The sequence below is a fragment of the Colossoma macropomum genome, unplaced genomic scaffold, assembly GCF_904425465.1.
Source record: "Colossoma macropomum unplaced genomic scaffold, Colossoma_macropomum, whole genome shotgun sequence".
NCBI classification, from domain to species: Eukaryota; Metazoa; Chordata; class Actinopteri; order Characiformes; family Serrasalmidae; genus Colossoma; species Colossoma macropomum.
The window spans coordinates 6,395,472-6,417,859 of NW_023494803.1; the positions used below are offsets into that span (position 1 = coordinate 6,395,472).

Below are 22,388 nucleotides of genomic sequence, written 5' to 3' on the forward strand. Positions count from 1 at the left end.
TTATTTTTTTGCCATATTGTCCACCCCAAGGTTTAGTATATTGTCCACACTTCAACATGATTCTTACAGCTACATTTTGTCTTTCAAATCATCCAAAAATTCAGAAAGAGTCAGTGACGATGAGAAACAGCAACACAACCACAAAGTTGAAATATTCATCCCTTTATTCAGAAGGCCACACCACTCAGGGTTCAGAAGATGGAAGAGGACCAATCAAACCAGCAAACACACAACTCTCAAATGAAGAAAATGATCCAAGCCTGATGGCCTCATAGAAAAAAAGGGTCGGTCAGTCCTGGCCACATTCTGGAGCGTTTTCCCCTTAAAAGAAATTATCCTCTTTTTAAATAAATTTTAAATAGGCTATCCATATTTATTTAAAAATTATTACAGAGTTAAAAATAGAAGCCCTGCAACAAATTATTTTAAATGTTCAAGTATGATTTTCTTTCATTTTTACTCTTTTTTTTAAATGTTTTATTTTTTTAATATTCGCTTGTGAAATGCACCAGCCAGTGTAACGTTTTCTTCTCAAGCCTTCGCTGCAGCCTGCAGAAAAACAGAAAGGAAAGAAATGAGCCATATTTATTAAAGGCATAAGTAGAAACACTGGAGAAAGTAATACAGTATTGTAACAATGTCTACACTTAAACATAATTTGTCCGATTATATACAGTACTGTGCAAAAGTTCTAGCCCCAGCAACTTGTTTAAAAGCATCTGTCGGGGCATTATGTGCATTTGTGCTTCTGATATCTAACATTTAATATCTATCTAATATTAGAATAAATACAAATAAACAAATACAGAAACAGGAATTTCTTGTTTTCAGTGGAGTTATTGCTCAGCTGTGAGCTGGTTTGGTTCCGCTTATCCTCCGCCATTGCATGGATTTCCGTGAGGAGAGAAATAGCAGAACACTTCCTGTTTAAAAACCCATTTCACCATGCAGAGAACCATTTAACCATCAACCATTCGTAGAGTATCAGCTCAGAAATAATGTTATAAGCTTTTGCACAGTACTGCATACCTTATGGGTCTCCTGAGCTCATGCTGGTCTAGTACATCTGTTATTGTTAATCAATTAAAAACTGTTCTCCATTACCATGTGGACAGTGGGCTTTACATGTCAGGATGTAGCAGCAGTGGGAGTGCTCACGCCTACTTTCTGCGTGGCGTCTTTCTTAGCCTGGTGAGCCTGAAGCACAGCCACAGCCTCCTCCACCTAGAAAAACACAGAACGAGATGGGTTACTGACCACAAGTCGCTGTCTGAAAAAAAATCCCTAACTTTACAGAAGGCAAAAACTTCTTAACTTGCTTTAATCTAAAAAGATTTTATTCCAAGTGATTTGGGATCATTTCTATCAGTCCATACATCATGAAATTTTCTCCAAAAAATTACTTTATAAAAAATATGCCAAAAGTTATTCAACAATACCTCTTTAATGTGACACAATTTTCTTTACATCCATATAAAATTGATTTTAGTTTCTTTTTGCCTCTAAAAGTCTTAAAATGTCAGGTGGCTTATGGCCTTCTCAACATCAGAGCCAGTGCTGTGACTTGTTCTTATCTCAGCATTAGTGACAGAAACAGAGTGAGTGAAAGTGAACCTGTCTGAGTCTGACCTTGGAGCGCAAAGATTCGTGGGATTCCAGCATGTGCAGCAGCTCTGAGTTATCAATCTCCAGCAACATTCCTGTGATCTTTCCCGCAAGGCTGGGGTGCATGGCCTGGATCAACGGGAAGAGACGCTCACCTGTGAGAGAGAGGGAAGGAAAGGACGAGAGCGAGAAAAAATGGAGTGAGGAAAAGGGAGCGAAGTAGAGAAATGAGTCAAGGTGAGATGTTAGAGGGCTGCTTTTTCTTGTAAAACTGATGGATGGACAAGTATTATTGGAAGGCTGATGTGATATATTTGTTTCCTGACAGCAAAGAACAGCACAACATTAAATAATTTCCACATCTTTCACTCCAATAACTCTTCTATGCAGGGTCATGCACATATGTTTTCGGGGGCTCAAGGGAAAAAAGGGTCATGTGAACATGAATTAACCTCCTTAACATTCCAGGTTTATTTCATACATAGACTTATTATTCAGTAACTACAGGGACTTCAATGCAAACTAATGGAGCCATTCTTAGGTTATAGAAGTGTGTTCTAAAACTGGCTTGTTAAGAAATTAAACGTATATAAATGCAGAGCTCACTGCAGACACTCTTATTAAGAGAAAATGAGTTATGTTTCAGAGAAATACAGCCAAAAACATTAGCTTTATCTGGGATTTGAACCCCAATCTCCAGCATACAGGATGTAACAGTACCCACTATGTTATCTAAATACTATGAACCACTTAGTTATAGCTCTGTTTAAAAGATTTACATAACCCTTGTTTTTTTACAGTAACAAAAACTTGGATTAGCAGGTTGTGTTGATCAGTTCTGCACCAGATAGTGATGAAGCTCATGAAACTCAAGCTGACCCACTAGCTCTATTCCCAGGCTGAGGCTAAGCCTTGTCTCGTATAAACAGATCCTGAAGAATGGCCATTTGAAGACAACTATTATGCAAACTGACCAAGAGGGCACTTTATAGTCTAATGGCAAAAGCCCCTCCTGGGGTCTATCTGTGCATCTGCCTGCTGCTCCAGCCTGCTTGCATGAACAACACTCTGCATTGCTTTACTGCATTACAAGGTCGGGCGGGGCTAAACTGCTGCAGAACGAATGGGTGGTCATTTACAAAAGTGAAAGTAGAAAAAAATGACAATTTTTTGTATCTGGGTTTGACTAAAAAGCCTTTAAAACTCACCCAGCATCTGCTTCTGCTCTTGTGGAGGGGCCGCGGCCAGCATGGAGGCAGTCAGTGGCTCCTGACCCTGCACATGGACTGCAGGCTGAGCCTGAAGAAAACACACACAGCAGCTTAGAAAAATAAATTTTTCACTGAAAGGCTGTGATGATCCATTTGCTTTCTGACAGCCAGAAACATCACAGTGTTTCCTCCATATCTTCTCCAATAACTGTCTGCAGGAACAACACTCCATATCACTTCAACGGGAATGGGCGGAGCAGAACTGCTGTAGGCTGAATGGAAAAATCATACCACTGCCGTCTAAATGGTAACTTTACACAGCAGTGCTGCTGAAGTCAAAAGCTCAAAACATTTTTTTTTACTATTAATGTAAGTTAAAGTACTTTTGGATCATTTCTATTGGTCAATTAATCATAAAATTTTGACGTAAACGATAGCTGCTGTGCTCAAATGATGTCGATGTTTTTTGGACAGCAGCAATATGCTAATTTACACGTGGTTCTGACATCACAACCATGATGAATTCAAAACAGACTGTTTTTGCAGCTGTTTTCATGTATGAAGGCCGAACTGTACGAGCGTTTACATTGTCCAAAGTCTTAAAAAAAAAAAACCAAGGAAAATTTCCTATATGTGCCTTTTCAAATGGAATCTTATAATGGGAATTATTTGCTCAACAGCAGCCATTTGTAAACAGAATGGCTGTTTATTTTTTATCTGCACTGTAACAGCGATGGGTAATATGCTCAGAGGAACCTACCTGCTGTAAGGCAATGGGCTGCACTACTTGAGGCTGGGTGTTTCTCACTGTGGTGGCATATTTGTATGGAGGCATGGCACGGGGCGTGGTCACGCCCAGGGTGGGACGGGGGCCCATTGGCTGGCCGGTACCAGCTGTTGAGCAGAAAGGAGAAAGAGTGTAAGAAATGCCATTAAAGCACCTACGTTTAACCAATGACTCAATAAACTCCCTACATGCAGAACAGATAGCAGAAAGTCATACAGTGTTCATAAGGCTGTGAAACACATGACAGCCTTTCATGACAACTGACAGACATTTTTCAAGGCTTATTTCAACAAGAATATTTACACCCAAGGTGAATTTAAATAAAAATGGACAAAAGAAGCCTTTAAGACAACTGACACTTGTAGAAATAAGCCGTTATAAAAGTTTATGCAGGTTTGTGTCAGTTGTTATGGGATATGTAGGGGTTATGTAGGTGTTACGTAGCTTTACAAATGCTGCCCTTCAATAAACGTACTGAAATCACATAAATCTGTTTGAGATTACTTAACCTGACACAGTTTGAATGTGTGATGAATCAGGCATACAGTTTGAATTACCACTTAAATTTCACTTGAAGGACAGGGAGAACATTATTGTACTGTACAATGTATTAAATTATGTCCTGTATGATTTAGTAGGGCAGCATTTTTAGCTGAAAGGTTTTAATAATTAACATCTCACTCAAGCCAGTTGTAGTGATTCCTCAATGTACATTCAACATGTGCTCAAGGCTTTATCCAATCTGGCCAAAACGGCCGCTGTGATGACAGACTTATCTATATATCACGCTATTCTGCACAGACACCAACACAAACGTCTACATTTACACAACCATGTGTGGATTCAAACAAAGCTTTAACTGTTTTTCTGTCAAATGTGGGCAAAGAAACACTCATTCAGTGTCTGCTAGCATACATGCTAACAGCATTAGCTTCTTAACTAGCACAGAACCCTTTGCAAACTCAATTTTAAAAAATACTCTACATTCTGCTGCTCTTATTACTCGTATAAAAGTGCTGGGCAACTTTGTCTTCATCTGGAAGAGTAAATGATTCACTAAATTGTCATTAGCTTCAGCTCCAAGTCTTAGCAAACACAGACAATCCCCTCAGCGGAGTTAATGCTACTCATGGCAGCTCTTCCTGCTTTTTAACACAGGAAAAACAACTACTGCCATTACATACATGAGTACATGGCATTACACACTCAAACACGACATATTTTTTCTGTTATGACCAATATTTTGTCTTTTACGTTTGTATTTATTGTAAATTGTGGCATAAATTTAGCTACTTCCATACTGACTGGATCCAATGTATCCACTGAAACAGGATTCATCTGCCATGTTTTGTCTGTTTGCTTTAAATTGGCCTACATGTTAATATTGTTGGTTTCTGAACATGTATTTCTGCACAGCTTAAACCAGTTTTTTTGTGGGAATAAAATATTCTGTGTCTGCTAGCTTTAGTGCTAACAGCATTAGCTTCTTAACCAGCGTAAAACTCTTCGCAAACTAATAATTCTAAATATACATTCTGTTGCTCTTATTGGTCAAATAAAAGTGCAGGGCCACTTTGTCTTCATCTGGAAGAGTAAACTGGCCAACATGTAGATTATGTTAGTTTTCAAACATGTTTGTCTTAATATCTTAACATTTTGGCAAGTTCCAGTCAGTGGGCTTTGCTCACCCACTCTCTGGGCACCTGTTGGTATTCCGCGGGGTCCTTGTGCCGTGCCGCTGGGTCCGATGTGACGGATGTTGGCGCGCGGGCCAGGCTGGCGCAGTGAGTTGGGCATGCCCTGGAAACCTCCCTGACCTCTACCCCCCTGCTGCTGCCAGCGGGGGTTCGGTCTCATTTGGGCCAGCTGGTTGGGGGCGTAATACGTGGTTCTGTTCTGGGCCTGCAGGATTGTGGGACACACAGCATATGATAAAGTACGGTTAAAGTACTTTTTGTGGTCAGAATACAGATGACCAGCTCTCACTCTTTACTACTAAAAACACTGAGTGAGCAAGAGCAACCAGAGAAACTCACAAGAGAAGAGCGATAAGGCACATTTTAAACCAATATGAGTTTCAATTCTGAGGTCAAGGTACGATTATCAATACTTTATGAAACACTGCATTATATAAAATGTATAACTATGTATACACTAATTTACAACAATGTATATATGGCTCAGATAAAAATTCTGAAATAGATCAATCCTTGCTTTGCCAGTCCTCTAACAAAATAAACCCTGAAAATCATAATGCATAACATAAAAAAATGAAGTGTGGGTGCGTGCATATCATCAACCCCGCCCTTCCCTGCCCTCTTTATCCTCATAGGATACACCCATGTGCTCAGTTTTGATCACTGATGGTTTCCATGAAAGTAGGTAAAAGAGAGAAGAGTGCAAGGGGCGTATCGCTGGTACAGCTTCCATTTCAACACACTTTCAAATTCAGCTTTTTTAATATTGTATTGAAATTGTTACACCCTTACAAGAAAAAGAGAAGAATGACTTTTTCTCAGTTTCAGTTAAAAAACAAAACACTGCATGGTTTCTTTACCTATAGTAAAACTGCCTTTGATTCCAGCTGTTTGTCCAAATAAGCAGGCGATATAGAAACAGGTGACCACTCATTTCATTGCGATTTGTAGCCATTATTCAGAAATAAGCAGAGAGCAACACAATGGCAGTGAAACAAGTGGCAAGTTGAGTTGAAAATTTCTCAACTTTATGCAAACAAACTATGATGTGGTGACAATAAAAATCACTGGCTCAAACAAATTCCTCTGACCCCCCCCCAGCCTCTTCAATGTTTTGTTCCTACCGGCAATTCATTCCTATTACTTCCAACATAAAACAAAAACTTGTCAATACTGAGTTCTGCAACAAAACCCTTCATATATATTTTTCCATTGTCTTATCAACAGTTCAACAGTGTACATGCATACATGTGATAAGAGTGGTCCTGAACACACCAATGAGAGACAAAGTCAGTCGACTTGTTGCCACCTAATGTGACCGTATGGTAAAATGTGTTTGTATTTTGTCTTACTATTATAACTCTTTGCTTTCAGACAAAGCTGAGAACGTTTTTTAAGGTTAAATGTGTTCATTTTACAAACTTTCACTAACAATGTAAATTAGGCCCAGTCCCTTTTCTTATTTTTACCCCTACCCCTTGTTTTCGAGTGTCTCCTTGCTGAGTTACAAGAGTTAGTGGTTGAAATCTTCCCCTATGAAATGGGACCCTCAAATAAACAAGAACATTACTTCATTAACAGCTACTAGCGCTGCTCTGTAGGCGACCCTGCCAGTCTGCAGTGATAGCAGAGGAGGGTAAAGTTCAGCTCCTCACTGCTGGGCTCTAGTTACATTTAGGGAATCATATGCTCTCAAAGGGAGGGGGGGCAATTATTTATTATCAACTACCCCGGATTCTTCGGTGATATGAAGCTGAAGTCAGATATTTGCCAGCTTCTTGTTCGAATTTTCCCGTTCCACCTTAAATTTAGCTAGCTAACTGCATCAGCAAACTTTTCTATGCTTGTTATGAAGAAAAGGACCTTAAACGACATTAAACTAAGATAATACAGTGGGTATCATATTTTTTTACAGAGAAAATTCTCACATCTGTGGGTGTCTTTGGTCTCTTGTTCAGCCATCTTGCAGTTTTTCTTTTTTTCTCATAACACACTGTTCGGAGTGTGTCTCTGAAAAACCTCTGTTTGGAGGGCCATGTAGCCCTAACACTTCGCCCCTCTATCTCAACAAAAATTGGGACACCCTACCCCAATGCATAAGCGTGCTAAACGGAAAGGTACGGGATAAGTGGCAGGGGCAAGGGGTGAAATGGGATTGGGCCTTAGTTTACTGGATTGTCATGGCAATATGGCAAACTAAAACTGTCTAGACCAGTGGTCCTCAAATTCAGACCTTGTCTGTTAGATATGACACAAGTTCATCAAACATTACATTAACAGTTCAGTTAACAAAAAATCAGATTCCAGAAACTGGATTATAGGTCTGGATTTGAAGACTTCTGGTTTAGATCCTCTTGTATCACATTTGTTACAGGGATAGTTTGGCGAAAAATCAAGCTTGCCGTTTTCTCCTTAGCCCAAAAATAGTCGATTAGCCAAGACATGTTTGCTTCTTTAGTTTTGCAAAGCAATGTTAAATAACTAATGGAAGCTTATACTACACCAGTTAGCAATGTGCAAAATGCAGGCCTAAATTATCATGCATGACAAACATTCCTCAAATTTGATCAATTTTTACAGAGAGCAGTATGTCATACAGTGTCAGAAACCACAGTCAATTTGAGATTATTTAACAGTTTGAGGCAAGTGTGTGATCTTTTTTAGGCATGCAGTAGCCTCACAGCTCCAGCGTGAAACTAAAGAAGCACTGAATGTGTCTTGTGTAATCAGAGGCATTTTGATAAGAGGAAAGCTGTATGATTTTTTGCAGAACTATTCCTTTAGGAAGACTCTGGAAAAGTGAAACTCTCTAGCACTGTCCACTCACCTGCGGCACAGCGGGCATGAAGTAGCCGCTGGTGGGCTGGAACTGGTTGATGATGGCATTGGCGGGCATGGCTCTCATGCCGGCGATGCGCTGCATATACTGGTTGGTGAGGTGGGCTTTTCGCTCCTCTTTGCGCTGGGCCAGGGCCACGTAGAGTGGCTTGGAGCCCACGATGCGCCCATTCATCTCCGTCACGGCCTTGGTGGCCTCCTCCGGGGAGGAGAAGCACACGAAGCCGAAACCCTTGGAGCGGCCTTCCTCAAGCATCACCTACAGAAAACACAATGGCCTTAATTCACAAAATATAATATCAGTATTTGCAAGATCAATCAAGCTACATTCCTCTAGGCCAGGGGTGGCCAACCCAAACGTTAAGAAAAGACATTTTTTCCTTTCAATTTGAAAGAGAAGCTGACTACAGCTTTGTGATTCTTTAGTGTTTGACAGTTACTCGTTGCAGATTAAACATAACAGGAAACCAGCTGGAGTGATTATGAATGCAAATAAGTCCATTAGTTCCCAAATTATCGATGTCCGTCTTAAATCTTTCTCTTTGCTGTTTCATTAGATACTAGCTAGGCGAGATTGTTGTCTGCGTTGCTTTGGTGACCAGCAGTCTGCACACCAACCTTCAGGGTTAAAAGGTGAATTAGCAGTTCTACATTACTTCCAGCGTTTAAGACCATTTAGTGTTAAAACTGTGTTGAACGATCAGCAGAGCTTTATTTTAATATTTTTACCTAAAAATCTAACTCTGCTGTGGAGCCACAAAAGGGCAGGAAAAGAGCTGACCCCTGCTCTAGGCAGTCATTGTATCAAATGAATGGCTGAACTGATTTTATTAATACTTTTTCTAACTAAAACAAAAATGTCAACATGGTTTAATGGCACAAATAATTATTTTAGAATAGAAAAAAATAAAAACAGTCAGTGTTAGCTTTTTGTTTTTCGGCAGTTTGACAGAACACGTGCCACTAATGGACCATCAGTGTTAGTTTAAATAAGCAATCCAAACAAAATCTACAATTTAACATGATTTGGTAAGTTAAAGTGATGTTTAAGTGGGATTTTGCTTTGCGTGAACACATCTTTAAAATGTATTAATAGTTTACCCTTACAACAAGTCACATGAATTTCATGTGGTTTTTGTACACTTCATGTTAAAAATATTATCATGTGAAAAGATGCTTATTTACGTGTGAAAAAATTAATCATGCGTAAAAACAGGTTCACAAACAAAAACGTTGATCACTTGTGCAAATGTGTGAGACTTTATTTGACTATACGTGACTTTACTGTAAAGGTAGAAACTGTAATTACCTAAAATACTGATGTTTTGGATAATGAATGAAAGCTAGTCAGCATTGAACAAATGGGATTTGGTGACTGTTTTTTTCCCTGTAGGGAAAATTAAACCCTACAAATCAGTTATTTTTGTTCTTTTGCGACACTGTCTAACTGTAATTACATAATGAATTGAACTATTAGTTACATTTACATTCAACATTCTGTATTAACAGGTTCAAATCTGTACTTGTTCTGTCCTGGGAGACAGTGGCTACACGAATTTATGATATAAACTTTAACTTTACCCTACAGTTCACATCAGATTAATTGTACTCTAAATCATGTTATGCTTACTCATATTACATTTACACTTTGATGTTCTACATTAGAGTTTTGCTAAGCCTTCTGGAAAACCGTGGATAAAACGGTCTCAAACCACAGTGACATGAAATATTTGCGTTTTTGTGTCTGCTAAACCGCAAGATTGGTGATATGAACAAAATTCTATATTCCCAAGAGTATAATCCAGCACACTGATCTGCAGCAGAAAAGTGTAGATAACTGGTGTGGTTAGTGGCAGTGGGGGTGACTTGTGTGCAGCTGTGTTTAGCCAAGGAGTTAACATCGCAAGTTAACAACACTTTTGTACCACCAACAGTAAAACCACAAAAGTAGAGATAAAAATAGAGTCTCCTAACTGAATGTATGTCATGCAGTCTCTCTTTCAATGTTTATTTAAAGCCAGTGGGGAAGAAATGTGTAAAGCAGGGGTCTTTAATTAAAATTCAGTAAGGTCCAGTTAGAGAAAATATCCTCAAGCAAAGGTCCGGAACATCAATGTCTAACTTGCATCATGATTCAGTGCCATATACTGTTTACTGAAGTAGCCTAAAAGGTACATCAACATCTTATGTAGTCAACAACTGAATGCCAAATCAAAAAGCTACAGTTTTCTCTTTTTAGATCACGTCATGTGAAATAACTTCCCTCTGACTCACTTTCTTCTCCGACTGCTGTTTCTCGCCTCGTCCCCCCCCCGTGTGTGCATCACTCACTCGAGTATCGGTGTTCATTGTAATGCACAGATCTGATTGGCTGAGTAGCGTCACATGCAATTTACAACGCATGCGATTGGTCAGTGACTCTCCCGGGCCGTTAAAGCGGTACTGTAAAAGCTAGAAAAGCTACGCCGATTAAAACAGGACCACACCGTCGAAATTAAATAATTCTCCACGGTTTAGCGGTTGTAGGTCCAGGTCCGCAGAGGACAGCGTCTGGGTCCGGATTCGGACCGCGGTCCACCTATTAGTGACCTCTGGTGTAAAGGTTTGTGTTTAAACACTGCTAAAATTAGCATTTCCTTCATTTTGGAGGTTCAGTGCTGCTATACGAAGAGCTGCCTCTTTAGAGGTCAACACAGCCAGTAGTGCTATCGGCTAAAGATGCAAATTTGTGTGTCAAAGTTTATCGAAGTTGAACTCAGTGTGAAATTTTGCACAAAAAAATGTATTCATCCCAGAAGTTTGAGATGCAAAATCATTCATTGTGGTAAATTCAACTGAAATAAATTTAATTTACACATTAAATTTCGCTGGCAAATGCTAGTGTGATTGGGCCTTTAGTGAGTCTAAAAGAGTAGAGAGACTAAGGCATTACTGGGATCGGATTAGTTTATCAGTAAGAGGTCTGAATTAGATGTCTCCTTACGTCTGGATGGCAACAAATTTACCACAGGACGAGTGAGTTTTAGTGGGTTGTACTTTTTACGAACACGTATGTTTGTGTCACGCATGGTTATATGGTTATAGAAAGCTAAAACACTGATAATATTGTGAAAGTAAAGTCATGATTTATACCTTCAGCTGCAATTTAATTATCACATTAATTAACTCACAGGACCTCACTACTGCATCCTTCGTTTCACAATTCGGGAAGTGTTTGACATGGATAAACGCGCTAGGGGCCCAATTTTCAAGTTTTTGTCAACATCAGTATTAGGTGTAGAGTTTAAAGAAGCATTCCACACAAAATCTACAATTTAAGATAATCCACTATGAGGAAATTACCCCAGGACCCCATGTAAATGTACTCCCTACCAAACAGTGCTATAGAAGCTACAGAGATAATAAGACAAGAAAGAAGAGAGCTCTGTTTAGTTTTATTGCCTAAGGAACATCCTGTTAGAAATCCCAGAGAGAAAACAACTTTAGGAAGAATCTTGATGATTTAATTAATCGGGTTTTGCAGTGTGTACAGGGACCAAATCCCAACACACTTTAACAGCGCTGATGAAGGAATAACAGCTGTTGTTTACTGAGCGTTACGCAATTTTCAGACTCTCAGTTAAAAAAAAAAACTCTGCAGTTAACGCTTGACCTCGTACTGACCTTAGCGCTGGTGATGGAGCCAAACGGAGAGAATTCCTTACGCAGTTTCTCATCGTCAATGGTGTCATCCAGATTCTTAATGTACAAATTCACGCCCTGCAAAAACACATCCACAAACTCAGCACTGCATGAAGTGTAGGATCCATATACAAATTCATGGACACTAGAGATGGGTGTGGTTATTCTAATATGCAGGTATCAGAATTTATTATTCATTGCATATTTGAACAAGGCATGAGATCATGAGATAAATGAAAAAAAGAAAACTGTTTTGTAATTTTTAAAAAGAGATAGTGTAGATGGCCAAATCTAAACAGCGCTGTGTGTGTAAATATTTCAAACAAAAAGATGACAAATTAGTACAGCGTTAAGCTTCTGATCAACTGGTTGTTTATTAAAGGGTCCATATCCTCCTTTTTTCTTGTATTTTATTCCCACCTTGAGATCTGCTGATAAAGTTTGTGTTTTTCATTATAAAAACCATCATAATTTATTTTTAACCATTTCCCAGCCACCGCGACCCTATCTGGACTAAGCGGTTAACGATGATGATGATGATGATGATTTCCCAGCCTTTCTTCATTCATCAGAATTAAACAGGCTCTCTCTGTTACTGTGCCTTTAGGACAAATATATGCACATATGTTCTGATTGGCTGCCTTGTATTGTGCCTTATTTTAAAAGCAGTGTAGGCTGAAACGCTCCTTATAACTTCAGTGTGAATGGGCAGGGCTAAACTGCTGTAGGCTGAATAGGTGGATGTACTCTATGTTAATATGTTGGTTTTCATAACATCACAAAAAACACTGAATTTGGGCTGTATTTACAGCTTAATTTCCACAGATGGACTGTATGAACTGGAAAGTGAACGGTATGTTTTGAAACTTAACGTGTGCAAACTACACAGAAGTCTTATGTCAAAAATTGAGAGATGTTTTCCCATAATATGAGCCCTTAAAACACAAAGAGAAATCACTAAATCAACCAAGCAAACAGGTACAGATCACCTTTTATGCCGTCTTAGGTTTTTATTTAGCACAAAGTGTTTAGGTCATTGAAATCTATTTGTGTAAATAGATTTTACATCTAAGGAAATCCGCTGAAAATACAGCCCGAATTCAGTGTTTTCGTGACGTGATGAAAACATATTAACGTATACACCAATCAGACATAACATTATGACCACCTCCTTGTACTGAGAATACTCCTTGGACTGAGAATAGTCCACCAACCAAAAATATCCAGCCAACAGCGTCCTGTGGGCAAAGGTAGGAGTGTCTAATAGAGTGGACAGTGAGTGGACACAGTGTTTAAAAACTCCAGCAGCAATGCTGTGTCTGATTCACTCGCACCAGCACAACACACTAACACACCACCACCACGTCAGTGTTACTGCAGTGCTGAGAATGATCCACCACCCAAATAGTACCTGCTCTGTGAGGGTCCATGGGGGTCCTGACCACTGAAGAACAGGGTAAAAGGGGGCTAACAAAGTATGCAGAGAAACAGATGGACTACAGTCTGTAACTGTAGAACTACAAAGTGCACCTATATAGTAAGTGGAGCTGATAAAATGGACAATGAGCGTAGAAACATAATGTTATGCCTGATCGTTGAAGCAGTTTATCTCCGCCAATTCACCCTGAAGTTATAACGAGTGTTTCAGCCCAGACTGCCTTTGAAATAACACACAATACAGGGCAGCCAATCAGAACAGAGCTCATGCGCATATATTTGTCTCAAAAGGCATATGTCTGATTAGCAAATGGACACAAACCCATTCAACCTGTTCAAACTCAGCCAAGTATAGAAATAAACATTAGTAACAGATGAACATAAACCACACGCAGGTCCCCCTCAGTTACCTGATATCTGCTGATTCTTTCCTGCTTCAGCTGCTCAAACTTCCTCTTCAGCTCAGCTTGTCTCTCCATCTTCTTCTGAGCGCGACCGACGAACACTGTTTTACCGTTCAGCTCAGTGCCGTTCATCTCCTCCACTGCCTGAGAGGACACAACATTTATTATCCATATATCCCTCCATATTTCAATATATCATCCATGTATTCTTCAGTCCAGCTACTGATCTATATATCCATCAATTCTTCACTCAATCCATCCAACCAACCATTCATCCTTTCTTCTGTACCCTTCCTTCATCAATGCATCCATCCATTTTAAATCTATGAAGAATGAATCTAATGACTCTAATCCACCTAATCGTTCAACATCCATCAATTTATTCATCCCTCTTTTGTTCCGTCTGTCTATCCGTTCCATCCATCCATCCCATCCTTTCTGCAATCCTGCTCATCCACCCATCCACTTGTTCAAACACCCATCCTTCCTTCGGTCGATCTATTCATCTTTCCCTCAGCTTATCTGTCCGGCAATCCATCCATCCATATTTCAATCCATCCTTATATCTGTTTAAACAACCATCCTTCAATCAACCACTCCATCCATCAGTCCACTCTTCATCCACCAATCCTTCAATCCACTCATTCAACCTTCCTTCAATACACTCTTCTATCCTCCAACTCATCCATCCACCCTTCAAACAATCCATCCATCCATATATCTGTTCAAACAACAATCAGCGGTTGATCTGTTCAATCAACCACTGCATCCATCAGTTCACTCGTCATCCACCAATCTTCCCATCGATCCTTCAATTCATTCCTCCATGCATCCATCCATCATTCGATACACTAATTCATCCTTGTTTCAACCAATTCACCCATCCTTCCTTCAATCCACTCATTCAACCGTCCTTCAATCCACTCCTCCATCCACCCTTCAAACAATCCATCCATCCATATATCTGTTCAAACAACAATCCTTCAATCAACCACTGCATCCATCAGTCCACTCTTCATCCATCAATCCTTCAATTCACTCATTCAACCTTCCTTCAGTCTACTCCACGATCTTCCCATCCTTTCTTCAATCAATCCATCCATCCATCCATCCATCCATCCATCCATCAACTCATTCATCCAGCCATCATTCAATACAATTATTCATCCTTGCTTCAATCTACTCCACAATCTTCCCAACATTTCGTCCTTCCATTCATCCATCCATCCATCCATCCATCCATTATTCAATACAATAATTCATCCTTGCTACAATCAATTCATCCATCCACACTTCAAACAATCCATCCACCATTCCTTTCATTTATTCTTCACCCCGGTAGGCAAGGTTTTCACAGGTATTTTACAGGTTTTCACAGCTAACAGACAGGCAAAGAATGTAAACAGCTATTGCAATTAAATTTTTTACATAACAAATCTGTCTGATAAAACATCACATCTCAGCACCCGACAAGTACAGGCAGTCCAGCTTTCCTCTCTGATACTGTAAATCAGACGATCCTTTCTGCCTTTTTTCCACAGGGTTTCCCCTGACAGTGTTTCACCTTGTTAGCATCCTCGTGTTTCTCATAGCTGACAAAGCCGAAGCCTCGTGATTTTCCTGTGGGATCCGTCATCACCTTCACGCTCAGAGTTTTCCCTGCAGGTGAGAATAAGGATTCCATTCAGCCACAGCATTTTATCCGCAGGGCACTGATTAAAGGTTCATTTACAGTGAATGAACCAGCACTGATAGCAAAGTCATGCATATTTAAATGTACTGACGCTGTCATGTGGAAACACACTTAGATCCAAAACAACAACTTTTCAGGACAGAAGAGAGACTTTATTTATAGCCCCCTCATATATGAAATGCCCAGAATGTATAAAGAGAACAATGAATTACAATAACAGCCTCACACTACTACTGTGTAGAGAAGATTATTTAAAACAATTATTAAGCAAATATTAACCAACTTAGAATCGTTCATAGTGGTGTGGTGATAGGAACCAGAAGTGAAGAGTTTAATGTCTCTAAAAGCTCCCTCATAGGATGTTATTGCATAAAAAGGATAGGAATATGCTGCCACATGTCTGAGACATTAGGTTTTGGTCTAAAAGTTTTTTTTTTTTAATCTGTCAATGGTGGAAATGTACACTTCGGCTGTTATAAGGTGAAAATGCTAAGAAAACATTTTTCAGATGAACCACTATTGCACTATTATCAACATTACACATAAAACCTCAGAAGGCACATGCTTCAGTGGCTTTACACAGTAAATAAAATGGCTTTTTTGCATCACAGACTAGGGCTGCAACAAACGACTAATTTCATAGTCGAATAATCTATAGCTAATTGAAACGAATAATCGATTATTCGGATTATTAATTGCTCAATTACCAAAGAACTCTTCTGTAGCTATGCAGCTTGGATATTTAGCTTGAGGTTGTTTTACGCATTGACAATGAAGACAATAAAGATAAATAACTTATTCAAAAATTCACTGTTTTTATGAAATTTCCTGCAAAAACTAAAGATAAATAAAACAATTTTTTTACTATCAAAGTTTAAAACCAAGGATGTGCAAAGTAGAAGCAATAGAATATAACAAAACTAAATCAGTGTTCCTTTAAGTCAATTAAATAATCAATCTAAATTAAAATTTTAACATTAACATTAGCTAACTAGATAGCTAGCACAACTGTCTTACTGAGATGAACCTTCTTCATTCAGTGAGCCGACATGTTTCCTCTTCAAATGCTTCAACATGGAGGATGTGCTCCCATAGCCAGCTGTGGTCGGCTTTACAAATAACACAACTGACAGCCTCTTTTTCAGAGTTTAGCGTGAAATACTTCCTCACTTTTTGAGGATTTTGTTTTTGAGGCTGCCATCAAGCTTTTGTAAACTCTCCAGTAAGCGGTACTGTCAAAACATTCCTAGTAAGTGTGAAAAACTTGCATGATGACATCACCAACTAATCAACTATTTGAATTAGGTGCCAACTAATTTAGTCGGAGATTTTAGTCAACTAAGTCGAATAATCGTTGTACCCCTATGACCCCCACTGCGAAGAAATCGGTTTTTGTTTCTCTACAATGAACCATTTTGCATCAAACTACCCAATTTTCTCCCCAATTTAGTCGTCTCCAATTCCACCCACTAGTTAGGACTCCCCCAATCACACGATACTATCAATGCCAGGGGGGCGAAGGCTAACACAGGCTTCCTCCGAGACCTGTGAAGCCAGCAGCTGCATCTTTTCGAACTGCACTCACAGCTGAACGCGCTCGGAGGAAAGCGCCAACCACCAGATCTGTTACGTCAGCTAACAGATGCCTGCACTGACTAGCATCGTGTTGAGTGACAGGGGAGAAGGTGGGGCCATCCTACCCACCCAGAGAGAGCGAGGCCAAATGTGCTCTCTAGGACTCCCGGCTACGGATGGCTGTAGCATCACCAGGGATCGAACTCGCGATCTCCTGATGATGGGGCCAACGCTTAGACGGTTGCGCCACTCGGGAGCCCCACATCAAACCTCTTTGAAGGACTTAATTTGCATCAATGATTGAATTATGAAGGCATTTAATATAGTTTTTCGCTATGAAATGTACTTTTTTCTATTTTTATAGATAATGGTCTATCATACAGTGTCAGAAACCACAAGCCAAACATCACACACATCTTAGCCGACTGACTACCTAACTTAACAACCTGATATGAGATGAGGCAAAATGATTTAGACATGCAGTTTGCATGATGCTAATTGGAGTACATAAGCTTCCATTACTTCCTAGCCACATCGTAGCTCCAGTGCAAAACTAAAGAAGCAAACTTAAGACACTGTCTTGGCATAACACTACATTTGGGGTAAAAGGGAAAACTGTATGTTTTTACCATATTTATCGAAGATATCTTTCAGCCTGTCATCGTCCATATCCTCCCCAAAGTTCTTGATATAGACGTTGGTGAATTCTTTGGCTTTGGCACCCAGCTCTGCCTCTCTTTCCTTCCTGGACTTGAACCTCCCCACAAACCTGGGGACAAAGTAGAGACAAGGCTCGTGTGAAAGCGGCTCATGTGGAAATCTGACTGGCCTAACAGAGAATCTCTGCTTCCCAGCGGCTCTAGCATTGGATAAACCCTGAAGAGCGAGGACTTCCTTTTTGGTAGAGTTGTGAACATGACGAGACTGTATTAGGAGTCACCAGGTAGCGTGAGGGAAAAAAAGTGGCAAAGAGATGTTGAGAATGGTCACTTCCAGGTCACGGGTGGGAGATTAAACTACGACTACCAGACATACAACATTCAACACACTAACAGACACAGGAGATGGAGTGCATTCAAGTAACGTTCACAGAGTCACTGATTTTCAGTTGATCCTGGCTGTTAACTGACAAATCGCCATCAATCAGAAACATCTACTTTGTACCTCCACTCACTGGCCATTTTATAAGCTCCATCTACCTTATAGAGCCACTGTATGTGTACAATTACAGACTGTAGCCCTTTGTCGGAGGGCTAGAGCAGCACATGATCATTTTCCAGTGGACATAATGTTGTCCTCATGTGGTGGGAAAAGGACTTATTGTTAATTGAACCCTTTGCAACAAAAAACAGAGGTTACCTACACTACACCACAGTATATTTTCACATGTGCTGAAAAGATCAGAATCTCAAAAAGCAGCTCAAATGGAGCTGAAACCCGGCTACAAACATCCAAATTATAGCCTATGTGGAAGCACTCAATGTTTAAGCTTCTGAATAAACTGACAAAGCTCTTCATGCTATTTTCACTTTTCCAAAATGGACAGCAACTCAGTGTCACCACTCGTCCGTTCTGTCAGGAGTAAAGGAGAGCTTACTTGTTCTTGAAGACATTCTGCTCAGCTCAAACCAAAGTATGGAGATCCGAGTTGCAAATTAAAGATATCATTAAGTTTTAACTCATGAAATAAGGTGGACGAATTCTCCGCTCTCCATTTCCAAAATGGAAAGCATTCTGCACAATGTCACAGTTTGCCCATTTTGTGAGAAGCCAACAACCTTTTGGTAGATATTCTAGTCATATAGATTTTTTTTTGTGGAGCAAAAAATTTGGCAAAATTAAAAGAAAAATCCAGTTTGTATAGTTCTGATGTGAAAAAAAATCAGATACAAATATTTCACATTTTCGTGCCCTTCTTTTTTCGCCGAGTTCAGCATTAAACGGCCTTTGAGCTTTTATTTTCTGGCAGAAATCAGACTTTGAATCTGTGTGAAATACTGAATTACGGGCTGCAAGCCTGCAAGTCAGCAGTGCTGTGTTTGTAACACACTACCTTCATTTTGTTAGAAATTCTCTGCTTCAGCTTTGCTGTGCAGTCTGTATTGTTTGCAAATTTTAGAAATCATTTTTAAAAATATCTGGAAACATATGGACAAGGCCCTTGGCAGTTTGAGAGCCCCATAAAATGTGACATCAAAAATTAATATAATAAATGAACTCATTTTTGACCAGATTCCGTGAGCTGGATGGCAAATTGTGCAACGGACAGGCTACAACCCCAAAATCCAGTCAAGAGCAGCTCTGTGGTCAGAAACTGAAAGGAGAGAGGATGGCTAACAAATAATGCATCAATGCAACAGTCTCTAACTGTACACCAGCATGGTGGAGCTACAAGGCAGGGGTTTCTAATAAAGTGGCCGACGGGTGTTGATAACGCGTGTACTGCATGGTGAATGTGTTTGTGGTTTTACTTGAATGCACCATTGAGAGTCTGTAGAGATGGCTGTGAGCTGAGAAAGGAAACTGGAGGATGTGAGAGGCTGAAGAGGAGAGAAGACTAATTACATCAGCTTCCTGAGATTAAACTGTACCTGGCAGTGCAGGACACTCCCATGCTGAGCTTTCTTGCTTTGCATTGGTGCATATTCGCCATCACTACAACACACAAGCATGGTTACACGCACACGCACACACACAAACAGACCTGGACAAACAAACCTGCAGGACTTGCAGATACATCGCTGAAACGTACTGTGCAAATGTGTGCATTGGGGAAAATAAAGCTGCTATGAAATCTCATAGTTTACATAAGCATCTCAATATGTCTTACATTATATTATTATATCTAGATTGTATCAAGCTGTTGGCAATATCAAACTCCTCAGCCTGGCTGAACTGAAGACATGATTGACGCACTGCTGACGTCCAAGACTCAGAGAGTGTCTAGTTTCTGATTCATTACAAAGACTATTTTTCAAGGAAGTTTGGTGATTTATTTACACAAAATTCCCATCAGTCAAGGAGTTTCCTTCATTAATTTGGAGCTACGAGGCTAATGCAGCTAAAGAGTAATGAAACTGGACAAAAAAAGTACAAAAAATGAAGTACAGATAAAATTCAGGACTCTTGGTAGCGATTAGTGCTGTTTTGTGAAGTACTTTTGTCCATTTCTAACAGAAAAAACAGTCATACAGTACATGATCAAGTTTATTTGTGATTATTTAAAGGAACACTGTAACATCCTGTCTTTGTCTTTCTCTGTGTCAGCCTTTGTTTTCATGTTCCATGTGTTTTTTTTTGTTGTTTCAGTCACTGTCTCCTCCCTGATTCTGCCTTCTTGTTATCTGTCTCACCTGTCTGTTGTCTGTAGCCTCACCCTCTCATTAGTCCCAGGTGTTTATGGTCTGTTCTATGAGTATTTATACCCCTGCTTGTGTGCTTTGTGTTTGCTGGGTGTTTTGTTCTCTCAGGCCCTGTTTTGATGATTTTTTTTGTTTTCTTCATGTTTCAGTATCAGTTCAGTAGTATTCAGTCTTTGTTTTGTCAGATTTGGTGGATATCTTTGTGTCAAGGATTTTAATAAAAACTAAGACTTGCACATGCCTCTTTATCTTTCCCACCATGATAGACACTCTGGCAAAATAAAAAAAAATTAACTTTTGCTACATCTGTTGTAAACATGGCTACTCGCCTCTTGCAGCAGTACCGCAGTAGTTTCTAAAGCAAGATTTTCTGGTTTAAAGAAAAGCCCCTGCTGATGATGTAGCTTGAAGGTGGAAGGGCTACAAGAGCTTTGGGATCAGCTGAATTATTCCTATGAAAAGTAAACAAATTAGTCTGTTCGACAATCTATTGAGGTTTGTCCTATATCTCTAATTCTAGCTAACACCGCAACTGTATTCATTAGCCTCTAGATCAGTGACTAGGCTAGCAGTCTGCATCCACAGGATTCCCAATGGCATCAGAATGTATTTGTGAAATGCATGCTGGGTACTGTCATGTGAAAACACTGAACGAAAACATGAAAATAATACAAAAGTGTAAATTCTGTCAATCTGTTGAGGTGCAGGGATACAATGCTGTGCTGTAGAATACTAGATCTAAACAAAATGTAGACATAAGTGTGTGAATGTTTTTTTCTTTACCAAACTATTCCTTTGACACAGATTTTTGAAGCTGGGTATTGCCCACTTGAGGACAGAGGACAAATATGTACAGTGTACATATTTTGCTGTTCCAGAGAAAAATAATGAAATATAATGTCTATATGCTTAATATTAAGTCCAAAACTAACAAAGCCTGTGACGTTACTGCTACAGAAGCCACAGCGTGTACAAAAAACTAAGTAAAGAGTAGCTTTTATAATGGAGAAATTGCACAGCTAAAAAAATTCCAATATGAGCTTCTGGAAAAGAAAACGGTTAAATTATTATTTAGGCAAAGCCTGTTCTGAATGAATGACTGCTAACCGGCCATTGCTCCATCACTTTTAACAGCAAAATAGGGTTTGTGATGATGCAAAATGCTTGCAAACCCTCTTTTTTCTCGCTTTTAAAGAGTTGTACACATAGGTGGGTGTTAAATCCCGCTCCCCTCCCTTTATCACCCTGTCTGGACACTCACACCTTGCGGTCGTTCAGAAGCATGCCATTCATCTTCTCGATGGCCCGGTCAGCAGCGTCCTGTGTCTCAAAGTGGACGAATGCGTAGCCTTTCGATCCATTCTCATCACACACCACCTGCAGAGAGGAGAGTGGTCAGTTCAGTGTCCAGCAGCCTTCCCGAGGTCAGTAATACTATACAGACAATACTGTTACACTAGGAAAAATTAATCTAATCAAATTCTAAACAGATCTCAATTGCAGCGAGCCAAAGAACTTTATGTGTAGTGTAAATATATACATTAAAATGTATTTTCATGTCCTAGTGCTCATGGTAATTGTAGTCAGTTGTGTACTTGAACGGTTCTCGCTTCATGGTGTGTGCACGTCAAACAGTCATGCAAAATGTTTAGTTTGGGGCTGAAATGTCGTGTGTAAAGCCAGCTATGTGTTGGAAAATGAAAAAACATCAGTCAGCCCAAAACATTTTTCTATTCAGATCTCCCCTCTTTCCTAGCACCAGTGCTACCTGCTCAAAAAATGTATGAACCACCCTGATACAGTACCTAGTGATGCAAATTCAAAATACTTGGCCGAAAATGAAATTCAGGACATATCAGGCCAAAACTCGAAACAAAAGCCACCAAAAAAAAAAGCAGTTCATAAACTTACTAAAATTATTAAAGTATATAAGCTGCAGTATGTGCCACAAAATCCAACATACTCAACAACACAGAGCAGTTTTCCATCTAAGACTATGGACTCCATTGTTTTAGTTATACTTTGCACTTTGACACTGTTGTGTTTTTTCATTTTAAAAATTGTTGTTACAGATAGTGCCGGCATGCTGAGGGCATCA

At 39.6% G+C, this 22,388-nt stretch overlaps 1 protein-coding gene across 2 annotated transcripts in view; it reads right to left on the reverse strand.

Moving 5' to 3' along the window:
• Nucleotides 1-146: 146 nt before the first annotated feature.
• The window catches only part of pabpc4 (poly(A) binding protein, cytoplasmic 4 (inducible form)), a 30,706-nt gene continuing 8,464 nt past the window's right edge, over nucleotides 147-22,388 (reverse strand). The window contains exons 3-14 of one of the 2 annotated variants that reach the window (XM_036592842.1): nucleotides 21,552-21,667; nucleotides 17,558-17,697; nucleotides 15,225-15,319; nucleotides 13,667-13,804; nucleotides 11,802-11,897; nucleotides 8,128-8,397; nucleotides 5,307-5,505; nucleotides 3,577-3,710; nucleotides 2,814-2,904; nucleotides 1,630-1,760; nucleotides 1,105-1,224; nucleotides 147-549 (exon numbers count right to left, since the gene is read on the reverse strand). In XM_036592842.1, the coding sequence (XP_036448735.1) occupies nucleotides 1,129-1,224; nucleotides 1,630-1,760; nucleotides 2,814-2,904; nucleotides 3,577-3,710; nucleotides 5,307-5,505; nucleotides 8,128-8,397; nucleotides 11,802-11,897; nucleotides 13,667-13,804; nucleotides 15,225-15,319; nucleotides 17,558-17,697; nucleotides 21,552-21,667 (1,506 nt within the window). In that variant the 3' untranslated portion in view covers nucleotides 147-549; nucleotides 1,105-1,128. Of the gene's footprint in view, nucleotides 550-1,104; nucleotides 1,225-1,629; nucleotides 1,761-2,813; nucleotides 2,905-3,576; nucleotides 3,711-5,291; nucleotides 5,506-8,127; nucleotides 8,398-11,801; nucleotides 11,898-13,666; nucleotides 13,805-15,224; nucleotides 15,320-17,557; nucleotides 17,698-21,551; nucleotides 21,668-22,388 lie in introns of both variants that reach the window. The other variant, XM_036592841.1, reaches the window with a different exon arrangement.